We start from the raw sequence: 17,686 nt of genomic DNA on the forward strand, positions 1-17,686 counted from the left end.
GAGCACCTGCATCCTGGGAGGAGGCACTGCTGTGGAGCATTTGCTCAGCAGCCTGCTCTTCAGTCTGTGCAGTGTTCTTGGTGAGGCCCACTTGGTCTGGCCACTCCTTGCTGGCAGCTGGCTACTATGGCTGCTGTATGCCTGTTGATGCTGCTTCCTGTGTTGCTGTTGTGAGGCAGTAGCAGCGATAACGTTTCAGTCTCAAAGCCCTGCCCAAGCAAGAGCTAAAGGGATTCTGATGAGCTGATGCCAAGTGTGGCTGTGCCCCCTGCCTTTGTCGGCTTTCGTGTGGTAACGGCACGTAATTAACATTGCCTCAGAGGCACTAGCTGCTGGAGCTGCTGCTCAGAAGTGACAGAGGCAGGTAAGGAGGGCAGAGCTGGGATTACCTCTCGTTAATTGGAGGCAGAATGTTTTTCAGTGATGTGCTTAGGGATTTTGCTCTTCTTGTGTCTACAGAGCAGCCGCCGGAGCTGCAGTTATTAGTGTGATGGGATCAGCATTGTACCTGTTGGAAACGATATAGGGGACTGTAGGATGCACTTCAGATCTGTCTAGGGTAAAGCTGTGACTTAGTGTTCCTGCCCTCCTTGTTCCATTCTCTCTTCACACCCCACAAGAGCTGCCGTCAGGATGTATCACGGTGCTTTGCTGCCTTCAGTGTGAGAATGAGGTTGTGCTGTGAATCCCCTGTAGAAAAGCTACAACAGCCTTCTGCTAAACGGTGCTTCCTAAAGTCCACTTTCTACCTGTTACGTTCATTCAAAGATGTAAATCTTTGTTGATCCGTGGAGATCAACAGGACCAAGAGTCTGCTTCCCAAGCCGTGGGGGCAAAACTGCACTGTCTGAATTTCCCAGGAATCGTGTTTCATCACGAGTGAAAGGCAGGCTGAGAAAAATGATGAGGTGCTTCGTATCTTGTGCAGCTTCAGTGCAGCAGGTGTGCCCTGCAGACCTTGCTGAGGGCGGCGCAGCATTGTTTGTGCTGTCTGACTGCCCTCTTCAGGATGCCGGTGAACGGGAGATGGTCCTGGAGATAATCAAATGCCTAAAGCACTTCGTGTGTAAATTTGCACATTTCGTCCATGGAGTAAGGCTGTGAAGGAGAAAATTGTAAAGGGCAAACACAGAGCTTTGTTGTACTTCATAAGATGTATTCTTGGAGAGAGTGAGAGAGCACAAAATGTAATTGCAGCTTTTTTTCCTAGTGGATTCTTTGGTGTACAGTGTATTCCTTTCTGCAGCCCAGCTCTGCTGGGGCTCTGTGTAATATATTTCATGCTTAAGGCTGATCTGAGGCCTAAGCCACAAGGAAATGGAGTTCTTATGACATCTGTGATCCTCTCATCTTCCCCTCTTTGCTCTCTCAAATGCACTGTGTTATGTGTTTAGTGCAGAGCTTCTCTTGCAACTAGCAGCTTTTAAGTAACCAGTGCTGGGCAGCAGCAAACCAAGGAAGCTGGTTCAGAGGGGCACTGTGTGGAGAGAAGCAGCAGAATGCTTTCGTTTACATCAGCTCTGCATCTTGCCACAGGCAAAGACAAGATGCTAAGTAGCAGAACCTTGGTTTGGGCTCTGCAGCAGCTACGGTTAATTGGTGATATGGAAACAGTGAGCACAGCAGCCTGTGTCCAGCCAAAAGTACTGTGAGGACCTCTTTGGGGTTGCTTTTTTTTTTGTTTATCTGAATTATTCTTTGCTATGGATTGGTCTTGTGAAGGAACCTTTGGGTGTATGGGTCTGTGATTGTGTTTAGAGAACATCTCTACTAGCAAGGAGACAGAACTTTTCTCCTGGAATTACCGTTTTGCCCCTTCCTTCTCACTGCAGACAGGGCACAATGGTTTGGTTCATGTGGTTGAGTTGTTCTCTTTTCACAAGGGCTGACAAACAAAACCAGCCAACCAAAGAATCTTCCCTGGTGCCAAATGTGAGCAGTGCCAGCGTGACTCCTCCAGAGCACCTAACCCTATAGCTGTGCACAGTTGATCACTGCAGAATCATAGCATCAACCAGGTTGAAAGAGACCTTCAAGATCATCCAGTCCAACCTATCCCCCAGCCCTATCCAGTCAACTAGACCATGGCACTAAGTGCCTCATCCAGTCTTCTCTTGAACACCCCCAGGGATGGTGACTCCACCACCTCCCTGGGCAGCCCATTCCAATGCCAGTCACTCTCTCTGGGAAGAACTTCTTCCTAACATCCAGCCTATACTTCCCCCGGCACAAGTGATCCTGGCTGTATTGTGCTGCTCATGGCCAGAGCATCATCTCCACAGTGCTCAGCTGTTTCTAGGCTCATTCTGTGACTCTGCTGTTTCAGGAAGGTCACTGCTGCCATGCTGCTGTGCTGGGGTTTGACTTGTTTCAGAGCTCCTCAGAAAGGAAATGGTGATGCTGTGCTGGAGGCCCATGTAGGCATCTCCTGGCATGGATCTGTTCATGGGTTTGCCTGATGCTGTTCAGGCCACTCCTGTTCTCAAGCCTTACTGTTTCTTAGCATCATCTTGAGGGGTCTCTGCTGTAATCCAGTTCTGGAGAAGGCAAGTTGGAAGCAGTGATTTGCACATCTGGCCAAAGAGCTTTAACATTGGTAATGGCCATTGAGAACGGTCTTGCAAGTGTAGTGCAGTTCCTCTGGCCACTGCCACTGGCTGCAGATCCCATTTGCCAGCAGGTGCCACAGGGGTGTCTCTTCCTTTCCCTTACAGGCAAGCCAACGAAGAGTACCAGGTACTGGCCAACTCCTGGCGCTACTCCTCTGCTTTCTCCAACAAGCTGTTTTTCACCGTAGTGGATTATGATGAAGGGGCAGATGTGTTTCAGCAGGTAAATGGTTGATACTTCAAGCATCCTTATTTTGTAGAGCTAGATGATGATTTGCCAAGCGACACAAGACAAATTGCTGCCTTTGCAGGTGCATGCAAACTTGTCCTGGTCCAACCCCCCCAGGCACTGCAGTTGCCATGGCGTGAGTGAGGACAGGGTACGCCAGTGGCCACTTGCAGCATTTCCCAAGTGGGTTTTTTGCATTGGTTTATGGAGGACCTCATGCAGGTGTTTTATCAACCCATCGTTAATGGCTGTTTTTAGACTTAAGTGCAGTGGAACCAACATTTGCATTTAAAGCTCTTAACTAACAGAGTCTTCTAATAGCTTTTATGTCATACAGTAGTCTTCAGTTATGTTCGTGTGCATCTGGAGTTGTTCAGGGAAAAGAGGAGGAGAGACTGGTTGAGGTTTTACACATTGGCTATGAAGAGTGAAAAAATGGTTGTTGGAGAACAATCCAAGGCTCTCTTTTGAACTGAGTAGCCAAACAAAATGCACCCCTGGAACATCAGTAACAGACCCTGACAAGCTGTTCTCTGGTGTTTTTCTGTTGGTCAAAGCTAGGGATGATGCAGACAGAGAGCAATGTCAAGGTTGGAAGCTCTCTGTAGTTTTAACCACCTCTTGGTGAAGACTGTGATTGAAAATTTGCAGAGGAAAAAAGTTGCTATTTATTTTTGAAGTGTACAGAATGTAACTGTTCAGTAAATCTTTTTCTTGGAGCTGCCATTCTGGAATGCCTGGTGGGAGGAGTCGCTCTTAGGGTGCCCAGTGTGGAGAGTGGTTCTTAGTGGCTGGGCTTCAGGTGTTGCTTTTAAAATTTCAGTTCACATAATGTTTGAGATCACCTGGCATATGCTGCAGTGCTTATAACAACAAAATTTTGTTTGCTTTTGCCTTAAGCTGAGGCGTACATATTGGTATAGCCCAGTCCAACTTCTTGTGTAGAAGGCTCCAGATTCAGTTGATTTCAGATGGTCTGTGTTTAAAGTCTTGTAAGAGTTGGAGAGAAGTAGATAAAGTATGGAAGTTTGTGACTGTCTTTGAGAAATGCAGGGCTAAGTGTAAGTGACTGAAGGACTACTTTAGGGTGTGTTTGGGGGAAGTGTCCTTCTGCCCTTGTGTTTCTATGCAGACAGCAGAGCAAAGAGCCCCAAGAAGTACTGGGGCTGATTTGTCTTCCTTTACTCCAAGAGAAATGCAGACCAGCTGCCCCCAGACTGCCGTGCCAGGGGGTCTCTGCAGCTCAATGGTTCTGCACCTCATGAAATCTTGAGTCAACCTCGTTTGGTTTAGCCCTTCTCAGACTCAATTTTATTTGCAGATCAGCTCACAAGGAGGACTGATTTTGCTTAGATGGAAGACGTTGTAGTTGCTGCTAATTTCTGGTTTACTAATGTGATAAAACTCACTTTGCAGGAGTAAAACAAACTCTCTGCTTGTGTCTTAAAGATCTCCAAATTACATTAGTTTTAAGAACTTCCCTTGATTTTGCTTACTAGTTGTAAATTATTTTTTCAAGTGTTTTTATCACACCATTTCTGAATATGGAGGAGTTTTCTATAGTGAAATCATATTCTCCTATGCCACCTTGCAAAGTCGAAGTACAAAAGGGACGTGGCCAACATAAATGTAAATGTAGTTGTTCATCAGCTGTGAGTTTTCGCCCTGCTATCAGTAATGGCAGTGGCATCACCACCAGTTAGCAGCTATGTGGCTTCTGGGGAGGGCCTGCAGCCTCAGCTAGCCCCATCTGCCCAAGGGGCTGGGAGAACGCGAGTCTGGAGAGCTAGATGGGCAGTTCAGACCAGTCACCTTTAGGGCAGTGAGAGCAGGCCAAGAGAAACCATGGCAAGCTCTTGGACATGTCTTTTCCTGCCCTCTGTAACCGCTTGGCTGAGTGGGGAGTTGTGTTTTGTTAATTGGAGGTAAGCTCCTGGTGTGTGAGGGCTGGAAAGCACAGGATACTCATGAGGGGCTGTGAAGGAAGTGCGCTGGATGATTAAACATCCCAAAGCATCTACTGCAGGGAGTGTTCAGAGCACTCTTTCTGCAGGACTACTCCTGAAGATGCGTAGTAAAGAGTAGGGTGTGGAGGAAAAGGCTGTTTGTTCTGCTGAGGGGATTGGTGCTGTCTTGAGGTAGAGGCACCTGTTCTGAGCACAGAGTCACTAATCTTTCTCTGCTGTTTTTCCTGGTTTTGTAGCTGAATATGAACTCTGCTCCGACTTTCATGCATTTTCCTCCTAAAGGTAAACCCAAGAGAGCTGACACCTTTGACCTGCAGAGGATTGGATTTGCGGCTGAGCAGCTGGCTAAGTGGATAGCTGACAGGACAGACGTTCATGTGAGTCTGGCCAGTTTCAGAGCTGAAGCCAAAGGTGCCTCCAGCCTGAGGCAGGCTGGTGACAGAGGCTCTCTTTCTTTATTACATTTGTCTCTCGTGTAGGTTCTAAAACACTAAACAGAAAAAAAACCAAACCACCACCAAATAGTCATGGGACTTGTGGTAACTTCTCATGTCTGCAGCTGGTTTTCTGTTCTTGCCCTTAAATTTCACATGGTCTTGCTCTGGACGATAAAAAGCAGTGGTGGTGTGCTAATTAAACTTGTTTGCCAGTAAAATCCAAAGGGACCTGTTCCTAATTCAGACACAACCTGCACATGTCTTGTAGAAATCCTGGCTTTGAGTTGAAGGATTTAAAGTGATGCTTTAAACTTTTTTTCCCATTATCTGTTTATTAAAGGCATTACTGTTCCTTCTTATCTGTGTATGCCTCTAGGGGTTAGTCTTTCTGACTCAGGGAGCAGACTTCAGCTGCTCCCTGTGTGTTTATCTGGCAGAGGATCTGTGCGTTGACACTTGTTTGTGATCTCTTTCCAGATTAGAGTGTTCAGGCCTCCCAACTACTCTGGTACGATTGCCCTGGCTCTGCTGGTCTCTCTGGTCGGAGGCTTGTTGTACCTGCGAAGGAATAACCTGGAGTTCATCTACAACAAAACGGGCTGGGCCATGGCCGCTCTGGTAGGCAGGCTTGCCCTACTGGCGCGCGTCCTCCTTAGCGTGTGTCGGCATCGCCTGCACGGCACCCTGCAGCCACTGCCAGCATGCTGCCAACAGGCAGCACTTCCCCATCCAGATGCTGGGCAAATGCTTCTAAGTAGTGAGCAGGCTGCAGGGCTGTGTGAGAATGTGCACAAGAGAGTGCTCAAATGAGAGGCTTACAGATGCTTGCTGCCGTGATTCAGCAGGCTCATTCCTGGGCTCAGTGTGGCAAATAATGTAGGGAAGCCAGGACAGCTTTGGGTAAAGCCTGACAAGATTCAGCCCTAAGGCCTTGCAAAGGTTGTTCAAATTGTGTTGCAAGCAGTGCCAGTGCCGCATTTAGGGGAGTTGAGAGCTACAGTCCCCATCTACTTCATTGAGTGTGCTACTGAACATTCTTTAAAGGCTAACCCCTGGTTTAGTTAACCACCATGGGGTTGTGCCTAAATGACCGTGACCAGCCTGTGCTGGTGGGACTATGGAGGTGCAGTGAAAGTGAGCCCAGATGCCAGCACTATGCTGGAATGATCCCAGGGTTCTGGTGAAAAGTGTCAGTGCTGGGAAGTCAGAGACATGCTACGGCCTCAACCTGGGACACTGAGCCAAGCTTCCCATCGCTGTCCTTCAACGTGGCAATCAAAAGACACTGTGTTCTGCTGTGCCTGTGGTGGTTGTCATGTAGACCTCCCACAATAACTCCTGTCTGGTTTTGAGGCTGTCCAGCATCTCTACCCTAACCTCACACCTGGGGAGCTTTGCTTTGCTACCACCTTGGCCATTGCTGCTTTGGGTAGCCAAAAAGAAGCAGAGGCACACAGAGCACTGCAGATGAGCTCCACAAAGCAGCACAGACTTGCTGTCAATAACTGCTGCCTGAAATTAAGGGTTTCTGTGTCTTTTGATAGACCTGAAGGCAAAAAAGTAAGGCAGCATCACCAGCAGGATGGGCTTTCTTCCCCTGGGTAAGTAAATAATATACTGCTTTTGTCCTCTTTTAGTGTGTTGTGTTTGCTATGACATCTGGCCAGATGTGGAATCACATCCGTGGACCCCCGTACGCACACAAAAACCCCCAGAATGGACAAGTGGTGAGTTGATGCTTTTCTCTTGAAGGGCAGTGCTGCACAGACAGGCACTTCTCATGCTGAGCCTGCAGCTGGAGATGGCTGCTCAGAGCTGGGTGACAGCCTGGCAAGCTCTGGACATGGCAGGGCAAGCAGAGTCTGGCTTGGCATCACAGATGTGCCCCTGTCTTTGCCTGGAGCCCTGGGATGCGTGCCCGTATTTCCCCTGAGTTCTCTCAGTCAGTCTCCCAGTCGTGAGGAGTGTGCTGTAAAATGTTTGTACCACACAGTGCCCATGGCCCAAAGATTAATTGATTTGAGCACTCTGTACAAAGCAGAAAGCAAGTTTGGCTTTTTCCTTCTATTCAGATTCCATCACAAGCCTGTGAAGCTTCTCTCTTCTTGTCTTCCTCCTCCTTGAGCATTTGGTTAGAAAAGGAGATGGCAGATACTTCCCTGTGCTTTGTGCCATTTTCCACCCTGCCTGTAACTGTGCCACTGAGCTCTATGAAATTCTTTTCCTGTATTTCTTTACTCCTTCATTTTAAATTCTTTACCGGCTTTACTAAGAAGTTACTACTAGCTGGCTGCTGCCCATAGTGCTATGTCCTGCAACTGCTGCCTTTGAAGGATTTCGTTCTGGAGGAGAAACTTTGACTTGGCTACTAATTGACCACTTCTCAATTGTTGTTGGGATAGAATCTCTGAAACTTGCAGTGAATTCAATAGTCAGGAAGGTGTTCATGACTAGTGGCCTTTTGAGCTACTTTGAGTATTGACCACCACTAGGTAAAAGCAGCTGGCTTATGTCTTAAAGAAAAAGTTGGCTTGGTCTGAATTTGCTTACTGCTCTGCATGTTATTATTAGCATTGCAGCGCATCCTGATGTAGTAAAATGGCATGATTCCATGATTCCATCTGTTAGCTTCTTAGTCTCCACCAGTAGCCAAGGCGGGAGGGAAATGAGAAGCAAAATTACACAGCATAAGCTTTTAAATAATAAAAAATCTTCTAAAGTTAGTAAAATCAGGTGAGGCTAAGAACTACAAAATTCTATAGCTGCAGAGCCACCGAGTTCTGATTGCTGCAAGGTACCACTGATGAGTCGAGGGGTGCCTTAAAGCTCTGATTGTCAGCACTGGGTGAAGCCTCCTGAGCACTCTCTGAAGCCCTGCCTGCCTCCCACTGCTTGGTTTCACACTCTCCAACGTCTTTGTCTTTCCTTTGTCTAGCACTTCTCTCTCTGTTCCTGTGAACTTGGAGTCATGAAGTGCTTACCTGACACTTCTCTGAGATGGACCCAGTCATCACCGTGTGCAGTGACACTGCTCTCTTCAGTCAGCATCTGCTGGCTTTACATCTGGGTGGAAGTTAATTCATCACCTGCTGCCTAGTGCCTAGGATTTAGGCTGAATTCCAGCTTTGCCAGTGCGATACAAGGGTTGCTTGCATGTAATGCTCTGGAACTTGTTTAACCTTGGTTAAACCCAGAATTGTAGGTGGTAAGACTGTTAAGAGAAGAACAGAACTGCTCACCAAGCTTAATTTTTTATTGTTGGGTTCACATTCACTAATACTTAGCCTTTCTTACTTAGAGTTAGTGGTCGAGTTCTGTCCTAGCTGTAGAGCTTGGCGTGCAACCAGACCTCAGAGGTGAATTCTGCCTTTGGAGACTTCCCTTGCCTCAGATCCCTCCTGTTACTTGCACTTGTCATGACTGTAGCTGACACTTGGTTTCTTTTCCTTAAGTTCCTCATCTTCAGAAGATGAGAAGCTGTCTGTGTGCTTTACTTAACCAGCACCACTCGCTGGTGTCAGTGTCTTGTGCAGGTAGTGCTGGCAGGCCTTGTGCACTGTTTCTTTGCTGGGTTGCCTAAGCTCCTTTAATGCCCTGATTGTATTCTTGGAGTGCAGCTTTTGAACCCCTCGTTGTAGGTCTGTGTGAGGTGGTTGTGTGATGCTGCTGTGCTCTGCACTGAGCTGGTTGCATTGCTTCCTGTAACTCCTCTTGCTTTTGGCTGATGGCAGGGTTTGGGTGCAGAGGAAAGCAGCACCAGTTCTTGGGTCAAGAGCAGAGTCACACAGTGCTTGCTCTTTGGTGTTCCAGCTCTGGGTGAAGCTGGTGAAATCACTGTTGCTCTTCTGTCTGAACATATTCTATGTTACATCTTTGGAGTTCTCCTTTTGCCCAATAATTCTGTTAGGACTGACTGTGTGACACTAAACACTGTCCCTGTTCTACCAGGTTGAGAGTGAACGCTCCCATCCCCTTGGTGTCTGCACGGAAGCAGCTCTGGGAGAGCTCCAATTCTTAGGCAAAGCTCGATGTGTACAGAGCTGGTGGTGAGACAAGCAGAGAGCTGGGGAAAGCAATTACAGATTTCTGTGCCTCCTGCAGAGCCAGTTCTGTTGCTATGGCCTAATTCTCCTTAGGTTCTCATCAGCTTTTAATCAAACATCAGCAATGACTTAAAATGGTTTGTCTGTGTTTAGCCAGCCCTGGTTTTCTTGGGGCACAAATGCTACATTTTTTATTGTGCAGAATGCTGGAGGTTGCATCTTTAAAATGATCCCAGGCTCACAGGATGTCAGGGGTTGGAAGGGACCCAAGAATACCATCAAGTCCAACCCCCTGCCAGAGCAGGACCATACATCTAGCTCAGGTCATACAGGAACACATCCAGACAGGCCTGGAAAGGCTCCAGAGAAGGAAATTTTGGATAAAAAAAACCAAGTCAAGGTGGTTTCCAAAGCCCAGATTTTTTTCCTCCTCTGAGAAGAAATGATGAGAAGTTGGAGGAGTTTTCTGTGGGGAGAAGAAAACATGATACTGTGATGTCAGCTGTCAGCTGGGGTTCCTGCATAGCTGCATGGAGTGGTGCTCGGTGAGATGGGTCATGGCATGCTTGTCACTACAGAAACTGGAGAGGCAGGGGTTAGGTCTTGTCTTTTCAAAGCTTGTTAAAACTGCTTAATCATAATACCCATTGTCCTGAGGAAGCAGTGTCTGTTTGTTTAGTAGATCTTTTAGCTGGAGCACATTTCAATGTCAGATCATCCTGGAGCTTGTTCAGCCTTTTATTTTTCCCTTCTTGCTTAGCTGTCATAGTTTTATAGCCCCGGGTCTTTCTTCAGGGCCCGTCTGTAGCACACCAGTTTTAGATGGTCTTGCTGCTATGCGTGTGGCGATCTGCACGTTTCTGAAGCTAAAGGAAAAGCTGTTTGAGTGCCAAAATAACCACAGTGCTGCTGAAAACACTGGTGAAGAGACAACGATTTATGTTAGTGTGCTTGATAGGTGTGTTATGAGTGTAGGCAACAAAATGGCTTTGCTGTGGCTACTAAAGCCTGCAGTCTGCTCAGAAGCTGCCATCAGTGAAGGTTTTCTCACGCCTGTAATTTGAACTGCTGTGTTGATTTAGCAAACAAAGGTAACATTTGGTAGTGTAAGGTGTACAACTAACAGAAACCAGTCTTAGTTCTGTTAACAGATGAGCACATGAACAAATGGGCATCATGCCTGGAGTTGTGTGGGGGAACTGCTAACCTGGGTAATTCATCTGTTCTCACACGTGAGGTTGCAAGGGTGCCTATAGCCTATTCTATGATTTCTATAGCTGGCATTCAGCAGCCTGTAATAGAAAAGGGAAGCTCTACAAAGTATTTTGTACCCCTTTCTATTGTGGGAAGATGAGGAGGTAGGAAAGCAGTCATGGCAGAAGGGTTGCTCAGGTGGCACATTAACACCTTTAAAGGCTTAACTGGGCAGGCTTTGAAGTAGACCTGCTGTAAGAGTTGAGGCAGTACCATGGTTTTGAGTGCATATAGTGCTGGCTGAGTAAAGATGCAACGTGTTCCATCAGCCAAAACTGAATCACGCTCAAGTAGCCTGTCAGGATAAAATCCAGTAGAGTCAGAACCCCACTAGATGGTGATTGCTGTTTGTAGCAACAGAAATCCAGTTCTAATTGACTAATGCCACTTCCACCTAACAAGCGATTCCCCACGCTCATCAGCCCCGCTTGGATCACTGTGGCTGGTCTCCTACAAGCAGGGGAGCTTCCTCTGAAAGAAGTGGTGATTGGTACAGAGCAGCTCTTTTTGTGTCAGGAGCCAAGGTGGCCTTGAATACGTGATGTTGTCTGGAGAGGGACTCACAAAGCAGTGCAGAAAAGCACACTGTATTAAAGGACACGGTCTAGATGACTGGATAGGGCTGGGTGCTAGGTTGGACTGGATGATCTTGGAGGTCTCTTCCAACCTGGTTGATTCTATGATTCTGTGACAAATGCAGACCCAGGGGAGGGAAATGCCTGTTCTTGGTGTTCCTGCCCAAGCAAAAACCATTTCCTTACAGCCAGGTAGGAATCCAGTTCTGCCTTGCTGCCTTGTGTTCATCTCTACTAAGATGCTCTGAGGATCAGCTAGTTCCCCTGCCTGCTCAGAGCTGCCTGAAGTGAATCTTCAGTGTCTCCATGGTTGAGATTGCCCATCGTGTTCCAGTGGTTCACCATCCACATCATTCCTTTAATTTTACCTTTGACTTTTATCTTTTGCTTCGTTTCCTTCAGGAACAGTCAAGGTAAATCTTACTCTCCTCTTCAGTAAAAGCTGATTTAGCTGAGTTCTTGGAATTGAACACTGATTTGACAGCATTAGATGTACCCAGCAGCACACCTGTGCTGGAGTGACACTACCATGGCTGTGGTAATCTCAACATCATCTGCAGTGGAAATGAGGAAACACTCAGCCTGGGTTAGTGAGGAAAGCTTTTCCCTGCGTAGGTTCTGCTCTCTGAACAGAGCTGTGCAGTCAGTCTCCATGTGGCCAGCGTGGCTCTGTTCTTTTAAGGTCTTGAAAGGTTTCCACTGAGAGAGGATCAGGGAGCAGAGGGGAGAGGGCTGTCCTCTTTTTCCTCTAGCAGAAGGCAGCAATTCACTACTTCAGATGGATTCTTCTGTGACTCTCCCAGCCCTGCAGACAGGTAACCAGTGCTCCAAGGGCGTGGGTGCTCATTTTGCGTTTGGGCATTGCTAAGCAAGGAAACCTGCAGAGCCTTCTGGAGTCACAGCCCTGCTACACTTTTCCACGGGGCTCTGCTGGCAAGCTCTGAGGCTGTCGCTTCAGTGTGAGAGATGAGATTTCTCCTCTGCCTGTGAGCAGTGTCAGGAGAGAGAAGACGCATCTGAGCACAAACGAGCATCCTCCAGCCAGTCCCTCAGGGCCTGGTTCACACATGATCTCCAGTGCACAGGAATGCCTTTTTGTGTGGCTACTTTGTGTTGCACGTAAGGAACTCTTTTGTTTTAAATGAGCTTCACCTTGCACGAAGCTGACAGGGTGCACAGAAGTGGGCTGAAGAGCCAGCAGGTTTAGGGTACAGCACATTTTCTTGGTGTTTAATACTTGCAGAGTTAAACTTGCACATTTCTTAGACTGTAGCTGATTTGTAGATGCTTGCACTGAAAAGAGGAGTCATTTTTCACCGCTCCATAAAGTCAGTCATTAATATTTATGTGCAAAATGTTAAAGGCTGGCTGGAGTGCTTTAGCTACAGTGCAAATTAAAGAGCCCTTTACCGAAGGTCTTGCAGATCTAGGTTTTGAGCAGTAAACAAAAACATGAAATCGCTTCCTGGATATTCAGAGGTCCTGAGGTCACTTAGCAGAGCAGAACGCTCTGCATGGAGAGAAAACAGAATTACCATTTCAAAGAGGGAAGTTGTCTGCATTTACTAGCCCTTTGCACTTCTAATGTGGGTCAATGGAATGAAAGAAGAATTGGGGCTGTGATTTTTTTTTCCATTACTGTAATAATCACTGTTCTTACAAAAGCATTCCAAACGCAACAGCACTCCTGCGGCTTCTGCACATCCAGGGTTCTGTAGGACGTACTAAGCAGACTGGGAATCCCTGCAGATAAAATGGCTACCAAGGAGCAGAGGCAGAGAGTTAAAGGGGACATTATTTTTCCGTTGTTTTTGTTTGATTGCCTGCAGACTTAGAACACTTCAGTGAGTGGGAGCATGAATGAACCAGCACCAGCTGATCTCACACAGTTCTGCCATTTCAGATGCTGGAAACGGAGGGAAAAAAGACCTGGGTTGTCTTTAGGACACAGATCCCTGTACTGCCATTGGAATGCTCTGTGTATAAGGCAGAGCTATAACACTGAGCTCAGGGAAGTGCAGCAGTGCTTGAGCACAGCATCCACGGCCCCTGCGTGCCGCTGTAAGGAACTGGAGGGAGCTGTGCCAGCAAGAGCTGCTGCTCCTCAGCAATGCCAGCTTGGGAGCGAGTGGTAAGGGGCCACCTAAGAACCACATCGAATTCAGTCATGCTGTTAGTCACTCAATATGCCGATAATTGATCACTTGTGTTGTTATTCATCATCTCCGGACAGCACAGAGCCAGGAGGACGTGGTGCGGATGTCTCTGCCACTGCAGGCACCACTCCCAGACGGACCACGCTGTGTTTCCCGCTGTGCTTTTCCCACTGTCTCCCTCTCGGCCCCTAAAAACACTGAAAGTCAGGTCTGGTTTGCAGAGTGGAGAACTGGAACAGTGCTCAGACTTTGTTTTCCTCCTGGTTAATTTTCTGTTCCCTAACCCCACTGACATACTGGGAAGTGTCACTTACTGAAGAGTAAACAATGGAAATCTCTCCACAGAAGCCCCTGTAAAGCTGGGGAAATTCCAGAAGCAGCAGATCAGAGAAGCTCAAACACTCAGCGAATGCTTGTTCTGTGTGGCTGTAGAACACCTTTCCAGCTGCAGCATGAGGTGGAGTGAATCCTGGAAACGGACATGGCTGAAATGGGAAGCACACAACAGCAGCTTGGGAAGGGCAACTGGAAAATACCAGGAGCAACCTCCAGCAGACGACTGAGGTCTGCTGGTACAGGTGCCCAGTACACCTCTGCTCAGACATGTGATGTCTGTAACGTTAGCCTCTCCAGGGCAGCTTTCTCCCTCGGAGCACTCAGGACTGTGTTAAGGTTGGGTGTCAGCATGATGGCTGTCAGATAGCAAGTCCAGACCGAATGCACAGTAATGCTGCTTCGAGGTCCATGAGGTCTTTTCCTTCTCTTTGCTCCTCTTTGGCTTTTATTCCATTTGACTACCTACACAGCATTCTGACTTGGTTCTGATACATCAAAATATTCCATGTTAGGGAACAGATAAATAAACTGAACATTAAGTCCATGGGTCCCAATGACATGCACCCACAGGTGCTGAAGGAGCTGGCACAGGACACTGCCAGAGCACTTTCCACCATCTTCAGTAAGTGGTGGAGCACAGGAGAGCTGCCTAGGGACTGGAGGAGGGTGAACATCACTGCAGTCTTCAAAATGGGAAAGAGGGAGGACACAGACAACAGACCTGTCAGCCTCACCTCTGTGCCTGAAGAGGATTTTCCTACCAGCTGGATCTGGTAGCTGTGTGCTCTGTTACCTTGTGCTTTTCTTCCTTCACATGTGTGATTTTCTGTGTTTCAGAATGCACTGAGAAACATCTCACTTCCTCCTCCCAGTGTGCTCAGAGTCTGGTTACTGCTGTGCAGGTTCACACTGATGTGCTCAGGCTTGGCTGCTGTGCAGACATGAGAACATAAAACGGGGGCTGGGATTCTGGTTTTGGAATTTTCCTTTCAGATCTTGTGAGCTGTAGAAGCATCCTGTCAGCTGTGGGCCCTCTGTCCCTTGTGTTTATGGTTCTGAAAACGGAACTCAGAAACTGGGTGATTACCACCCTGCCCTGCATGCTGACTTCCTTGCTTGGTCTGTGTCTGAAGCAGGCATTAACTGCAGGGCCACCTGAGCTCACCTGCTGACAGCCTGTGTTTTGTCACTAACCTCCTGGCCATCATTTATCAGCAGTCCTGGCTCACTGGAGAGGTCCCTGAAGACTGGAAGCTGGCCAATGTGATTCCCATACACAAGAAGGGTCGTAAGGAGGAGCCAGAAAACTACAGACCTGTGAGCCTGACCTCAGTGCCAGGCAAGGTGATGGAACAGGTCATCTTGGGTGCCATCACAAAGCACCTACAGGATAGCCAAGGGATCAGGCCCAGCCAGCATGGGTTTAGGAAGGGCAGGTCCTGCCTCACCAACCTGATCTCCTTTTATAATCAGGTTACCTGCCTGGTGACTGTGGGGAAGGCTGTGGATGTAGTCTACTTGGACTTCAGCAAAGCCTTTGACACTGTCTGCCACAAGAAGCTCCTAGCCAAGCTGGCAGCTCATGGTTTGGACAGATTCACTCTGTGCTGGATCAAGAACTGGCTGGATGGCAGAGCTCAGAGAGTGGTGGTGAATGGTGCCACGTCCAGTTGGCAGCCAGTCACAAGTGGTGTTCCCCAGGGATCAGTGCTGGGCTCAGTCCTGTTCAATATCTTTATTGATGATCTGGACGAGGGCATTGAGTCCAGCATCAGTAAGTTTGCAGATGACACCAAGCTAGGAGCAGGTGTTGATCTGTTGGAAGGTAGGAGAGCCCTGCAGAGGGACCTGGACAGGCTGGATGGGTGGGCAGAGGCCAATGGGATGAGATTTAACAAGGCCAAGTGCAGGGTTCTGCACTTCGGCCACAATAACCCCAAGCAGCGCTATAGGCTGGGGACTGAGTGGCTGGAGAGCAGCCAGGAGGAAAGGGACCTGGGGGTACTGATAGATAGTAAGCTGAAGATGAGCCAGCAGTGTGCCCAGGTGGCCAAGAGAGCCAATGGCATCCTGGCCTGCATCAGGAACAGTGTGGCCAGTAGGACAAGGGAGGTTATTCTTCCCCTGTACTCAGCACTGCTCAGGCCACACCTTGAGTACTGTGTCCAGTTCTGGGCCCCTCAATTCAAGAAAGATGTTGAGGTGCTGGAAGGTGTCCAGAGAAGGGCAACAAAGCTGGTGAGGGGCCTGGAACACAAATCCTATGAGGAGAGGTTGAGGGAACTGGGCCTGTTTAGCCTGGAGAAGAGGAGGCTCAGGGGTGATCTTATTACTGTCTACAGCTACCTGAAAGCACATTATAGCCAGGTGGGGGGGTGGCCTCTTCTCCCAGGCAACCAGCAATAGAACAAGGGGACACAGTCTCAAGTTGTGCCAGGGTAGGTATAGGCTGGATGTTAGGAAGAAGTTTTTCACAGAGAGAGTGATTGGCATTGGAATGGGCTGCCCAGGGAGGTGGTGGAGGCACCGTCCCTGGGGGTCTTCAAGAAAAGACTGGATGAGGCACTCAGTGCCATGGTCTAGTTGACTGGCTAGGGCTGGGTGATAGGTTGGACTCGATGATCTTGGAGGTCTCTTCCAACCTGGTTGATTCTATGATTCTATGATTCTATGAGGGAAATGGTTTTGCTAGTCAGTCTCTTCCCATTCGCTCTAAGCTCTTAGTTCATTGTATTCCACTTGAGATTATTAATCAAGCTCAGAATCCTTCCCTGAAAGGTCACAGATTCATTTCCTTCTTTACTTGTTTCTCTTTAAGGTGTGTGGGATACAGACTCAAGATAGCACTGTTGGTCTCTCACCAGGTGTTTCTAGTGTAGGTGGCTTCTCTCAGCTCTTCAGTTCAGTTGAACTCCTTGGAAGAGTACAAATCTGGAACTGATAAATGTTTCTCTGTCAATCTGCTCTTTACTTAATCAGCTCAGGTCACTCTCTGATATTCTCTACTTTTCAGGGCCCTTTTTTTCTGTGGCAAATGCCCTGGAAGCGTTAACTGCTGCTTGTGGAGCTGCCGTGCAGCTGAGACAGAGTACACCAGGTGTCACATCCCAGCCGCAGAGCTCTGCTGGCAGTAGCCTGCTTCCGTTTGTGTCCTGTGAACCACACAGGGCTCTTTGTCTGCCCACTTTTCAGTTCTTCAGCTTTGTGATATTCTTCCCCATGGGTGGAGTCCTGAGCTACCTCTTAACCTTCTCCTCATCCAAAGCCTGAAGCTCAGCTTCTCTTCTCATTTCCATTATCCTATGAGCTTGCCACAGCAGCGCTTAGTTCAGGTGAGGGTTACTCTTTGGAATTTAAAGCACATGCCATCATTGATTCCCACCTTCTCCACTTGTTTCATGTTACACAGGGCAATGAACTGTAATCCTTTGAATTGGAAGTGAAGTGGACTCCAGCCTTTCACCCAGTACACTCCCAGCTGATGCTGGCTTGTTCGTCCCATCAGACCAAAGAGGAACTGGGATGAAGTAGAGCCACTTGAGATCTTTATAGCATGGGTATTGGATCTGCAGAGTTCAGGTGCCCTGCTGGATAATACAGGCATGGCCTTTGAGTCCTCAGCAGCTCAGCAAAAGCAAATCTGCAGCAGTACTGGTGCCAGAAGAACCCCAACTCGTGCTGTTTGCCAGTTGGAACATTGTGATGCTGAGCAGGAGACTTTCCTGTGAAGGCATTTCAGTTGCAGGTTTGTAGCTGATATCCCTGTAGCCTTCTCTTGGGTTTGGTCAGATACATTCTGGTAATGAACTGTCAAGTCATGGATCTGTTTCCTGCTGATATGTGTATGGAGGAGAGCTAGACAGAGCCTTGGGCCATGGCTGCCTTTGGATGGGGAGCTCTGTACTGCTCTTCTCTCTTTCTTGAGAAGGCTGAACCTCAGGAGCCAACTCTGAATCTGGACCTAGCTATTTTGGGTCTGGCTTTGCTTTCATGCCTTCAGGGGTTTGCTACACTATGTCAGATGAGAAAATAGCTTTCTGGAGACTCTGCTTGAGCTGAAGATCTTTCCTCTTCAGTTGT

The 17,686-nt window shown here is 48.0% G+C and overlaps 1 protein-coding gene across 1 annotated transcript in view; it reads left to right on the forward strand.

Moving 5' to 3' along the window:
- The window catches only part of TUSC3 (tumor suppressor candidate 3), a 61,849-nt gene that overhangs the window by 26,321 nt on the left and 17,842 nt on the right, over positions 1-17,686 (forward strand). Inside the window, exons 3-6 of the mRNA XM_064149355.1 lie at positions 2,715-2,832; positions 5,042-5,182; positions 5,720-5,860; positions 6,880-6,969. Coding sequence (XP_064005425.1) covers positions 2,715-2,832; positions 5,042-5,182; positions 5,720-5,860; positions 6,880-6,969 — 490 coding nt within the window. The remainder of the gene's footprint in view (positions 1-2,714; positions 2,833-5,041; positions 5,183-5,719; positions 5,861-6,879; positions 6,970-17,686) is intronic.

Source organism: Pogoniulus pusillus, chromosome 9 (genome assembly GCF_015220805.1).
Source record: "Pogoniulus pusillus isolate bPogPus1 chromosome 9, bPogPus1.pri, whole genome shotgun sequence".
NCBI lineage: Eukaryota > Metazoa > Chordata > Aves > Piciformes > Lybiidae > Pogoniulus > Pogoniulus pusillus.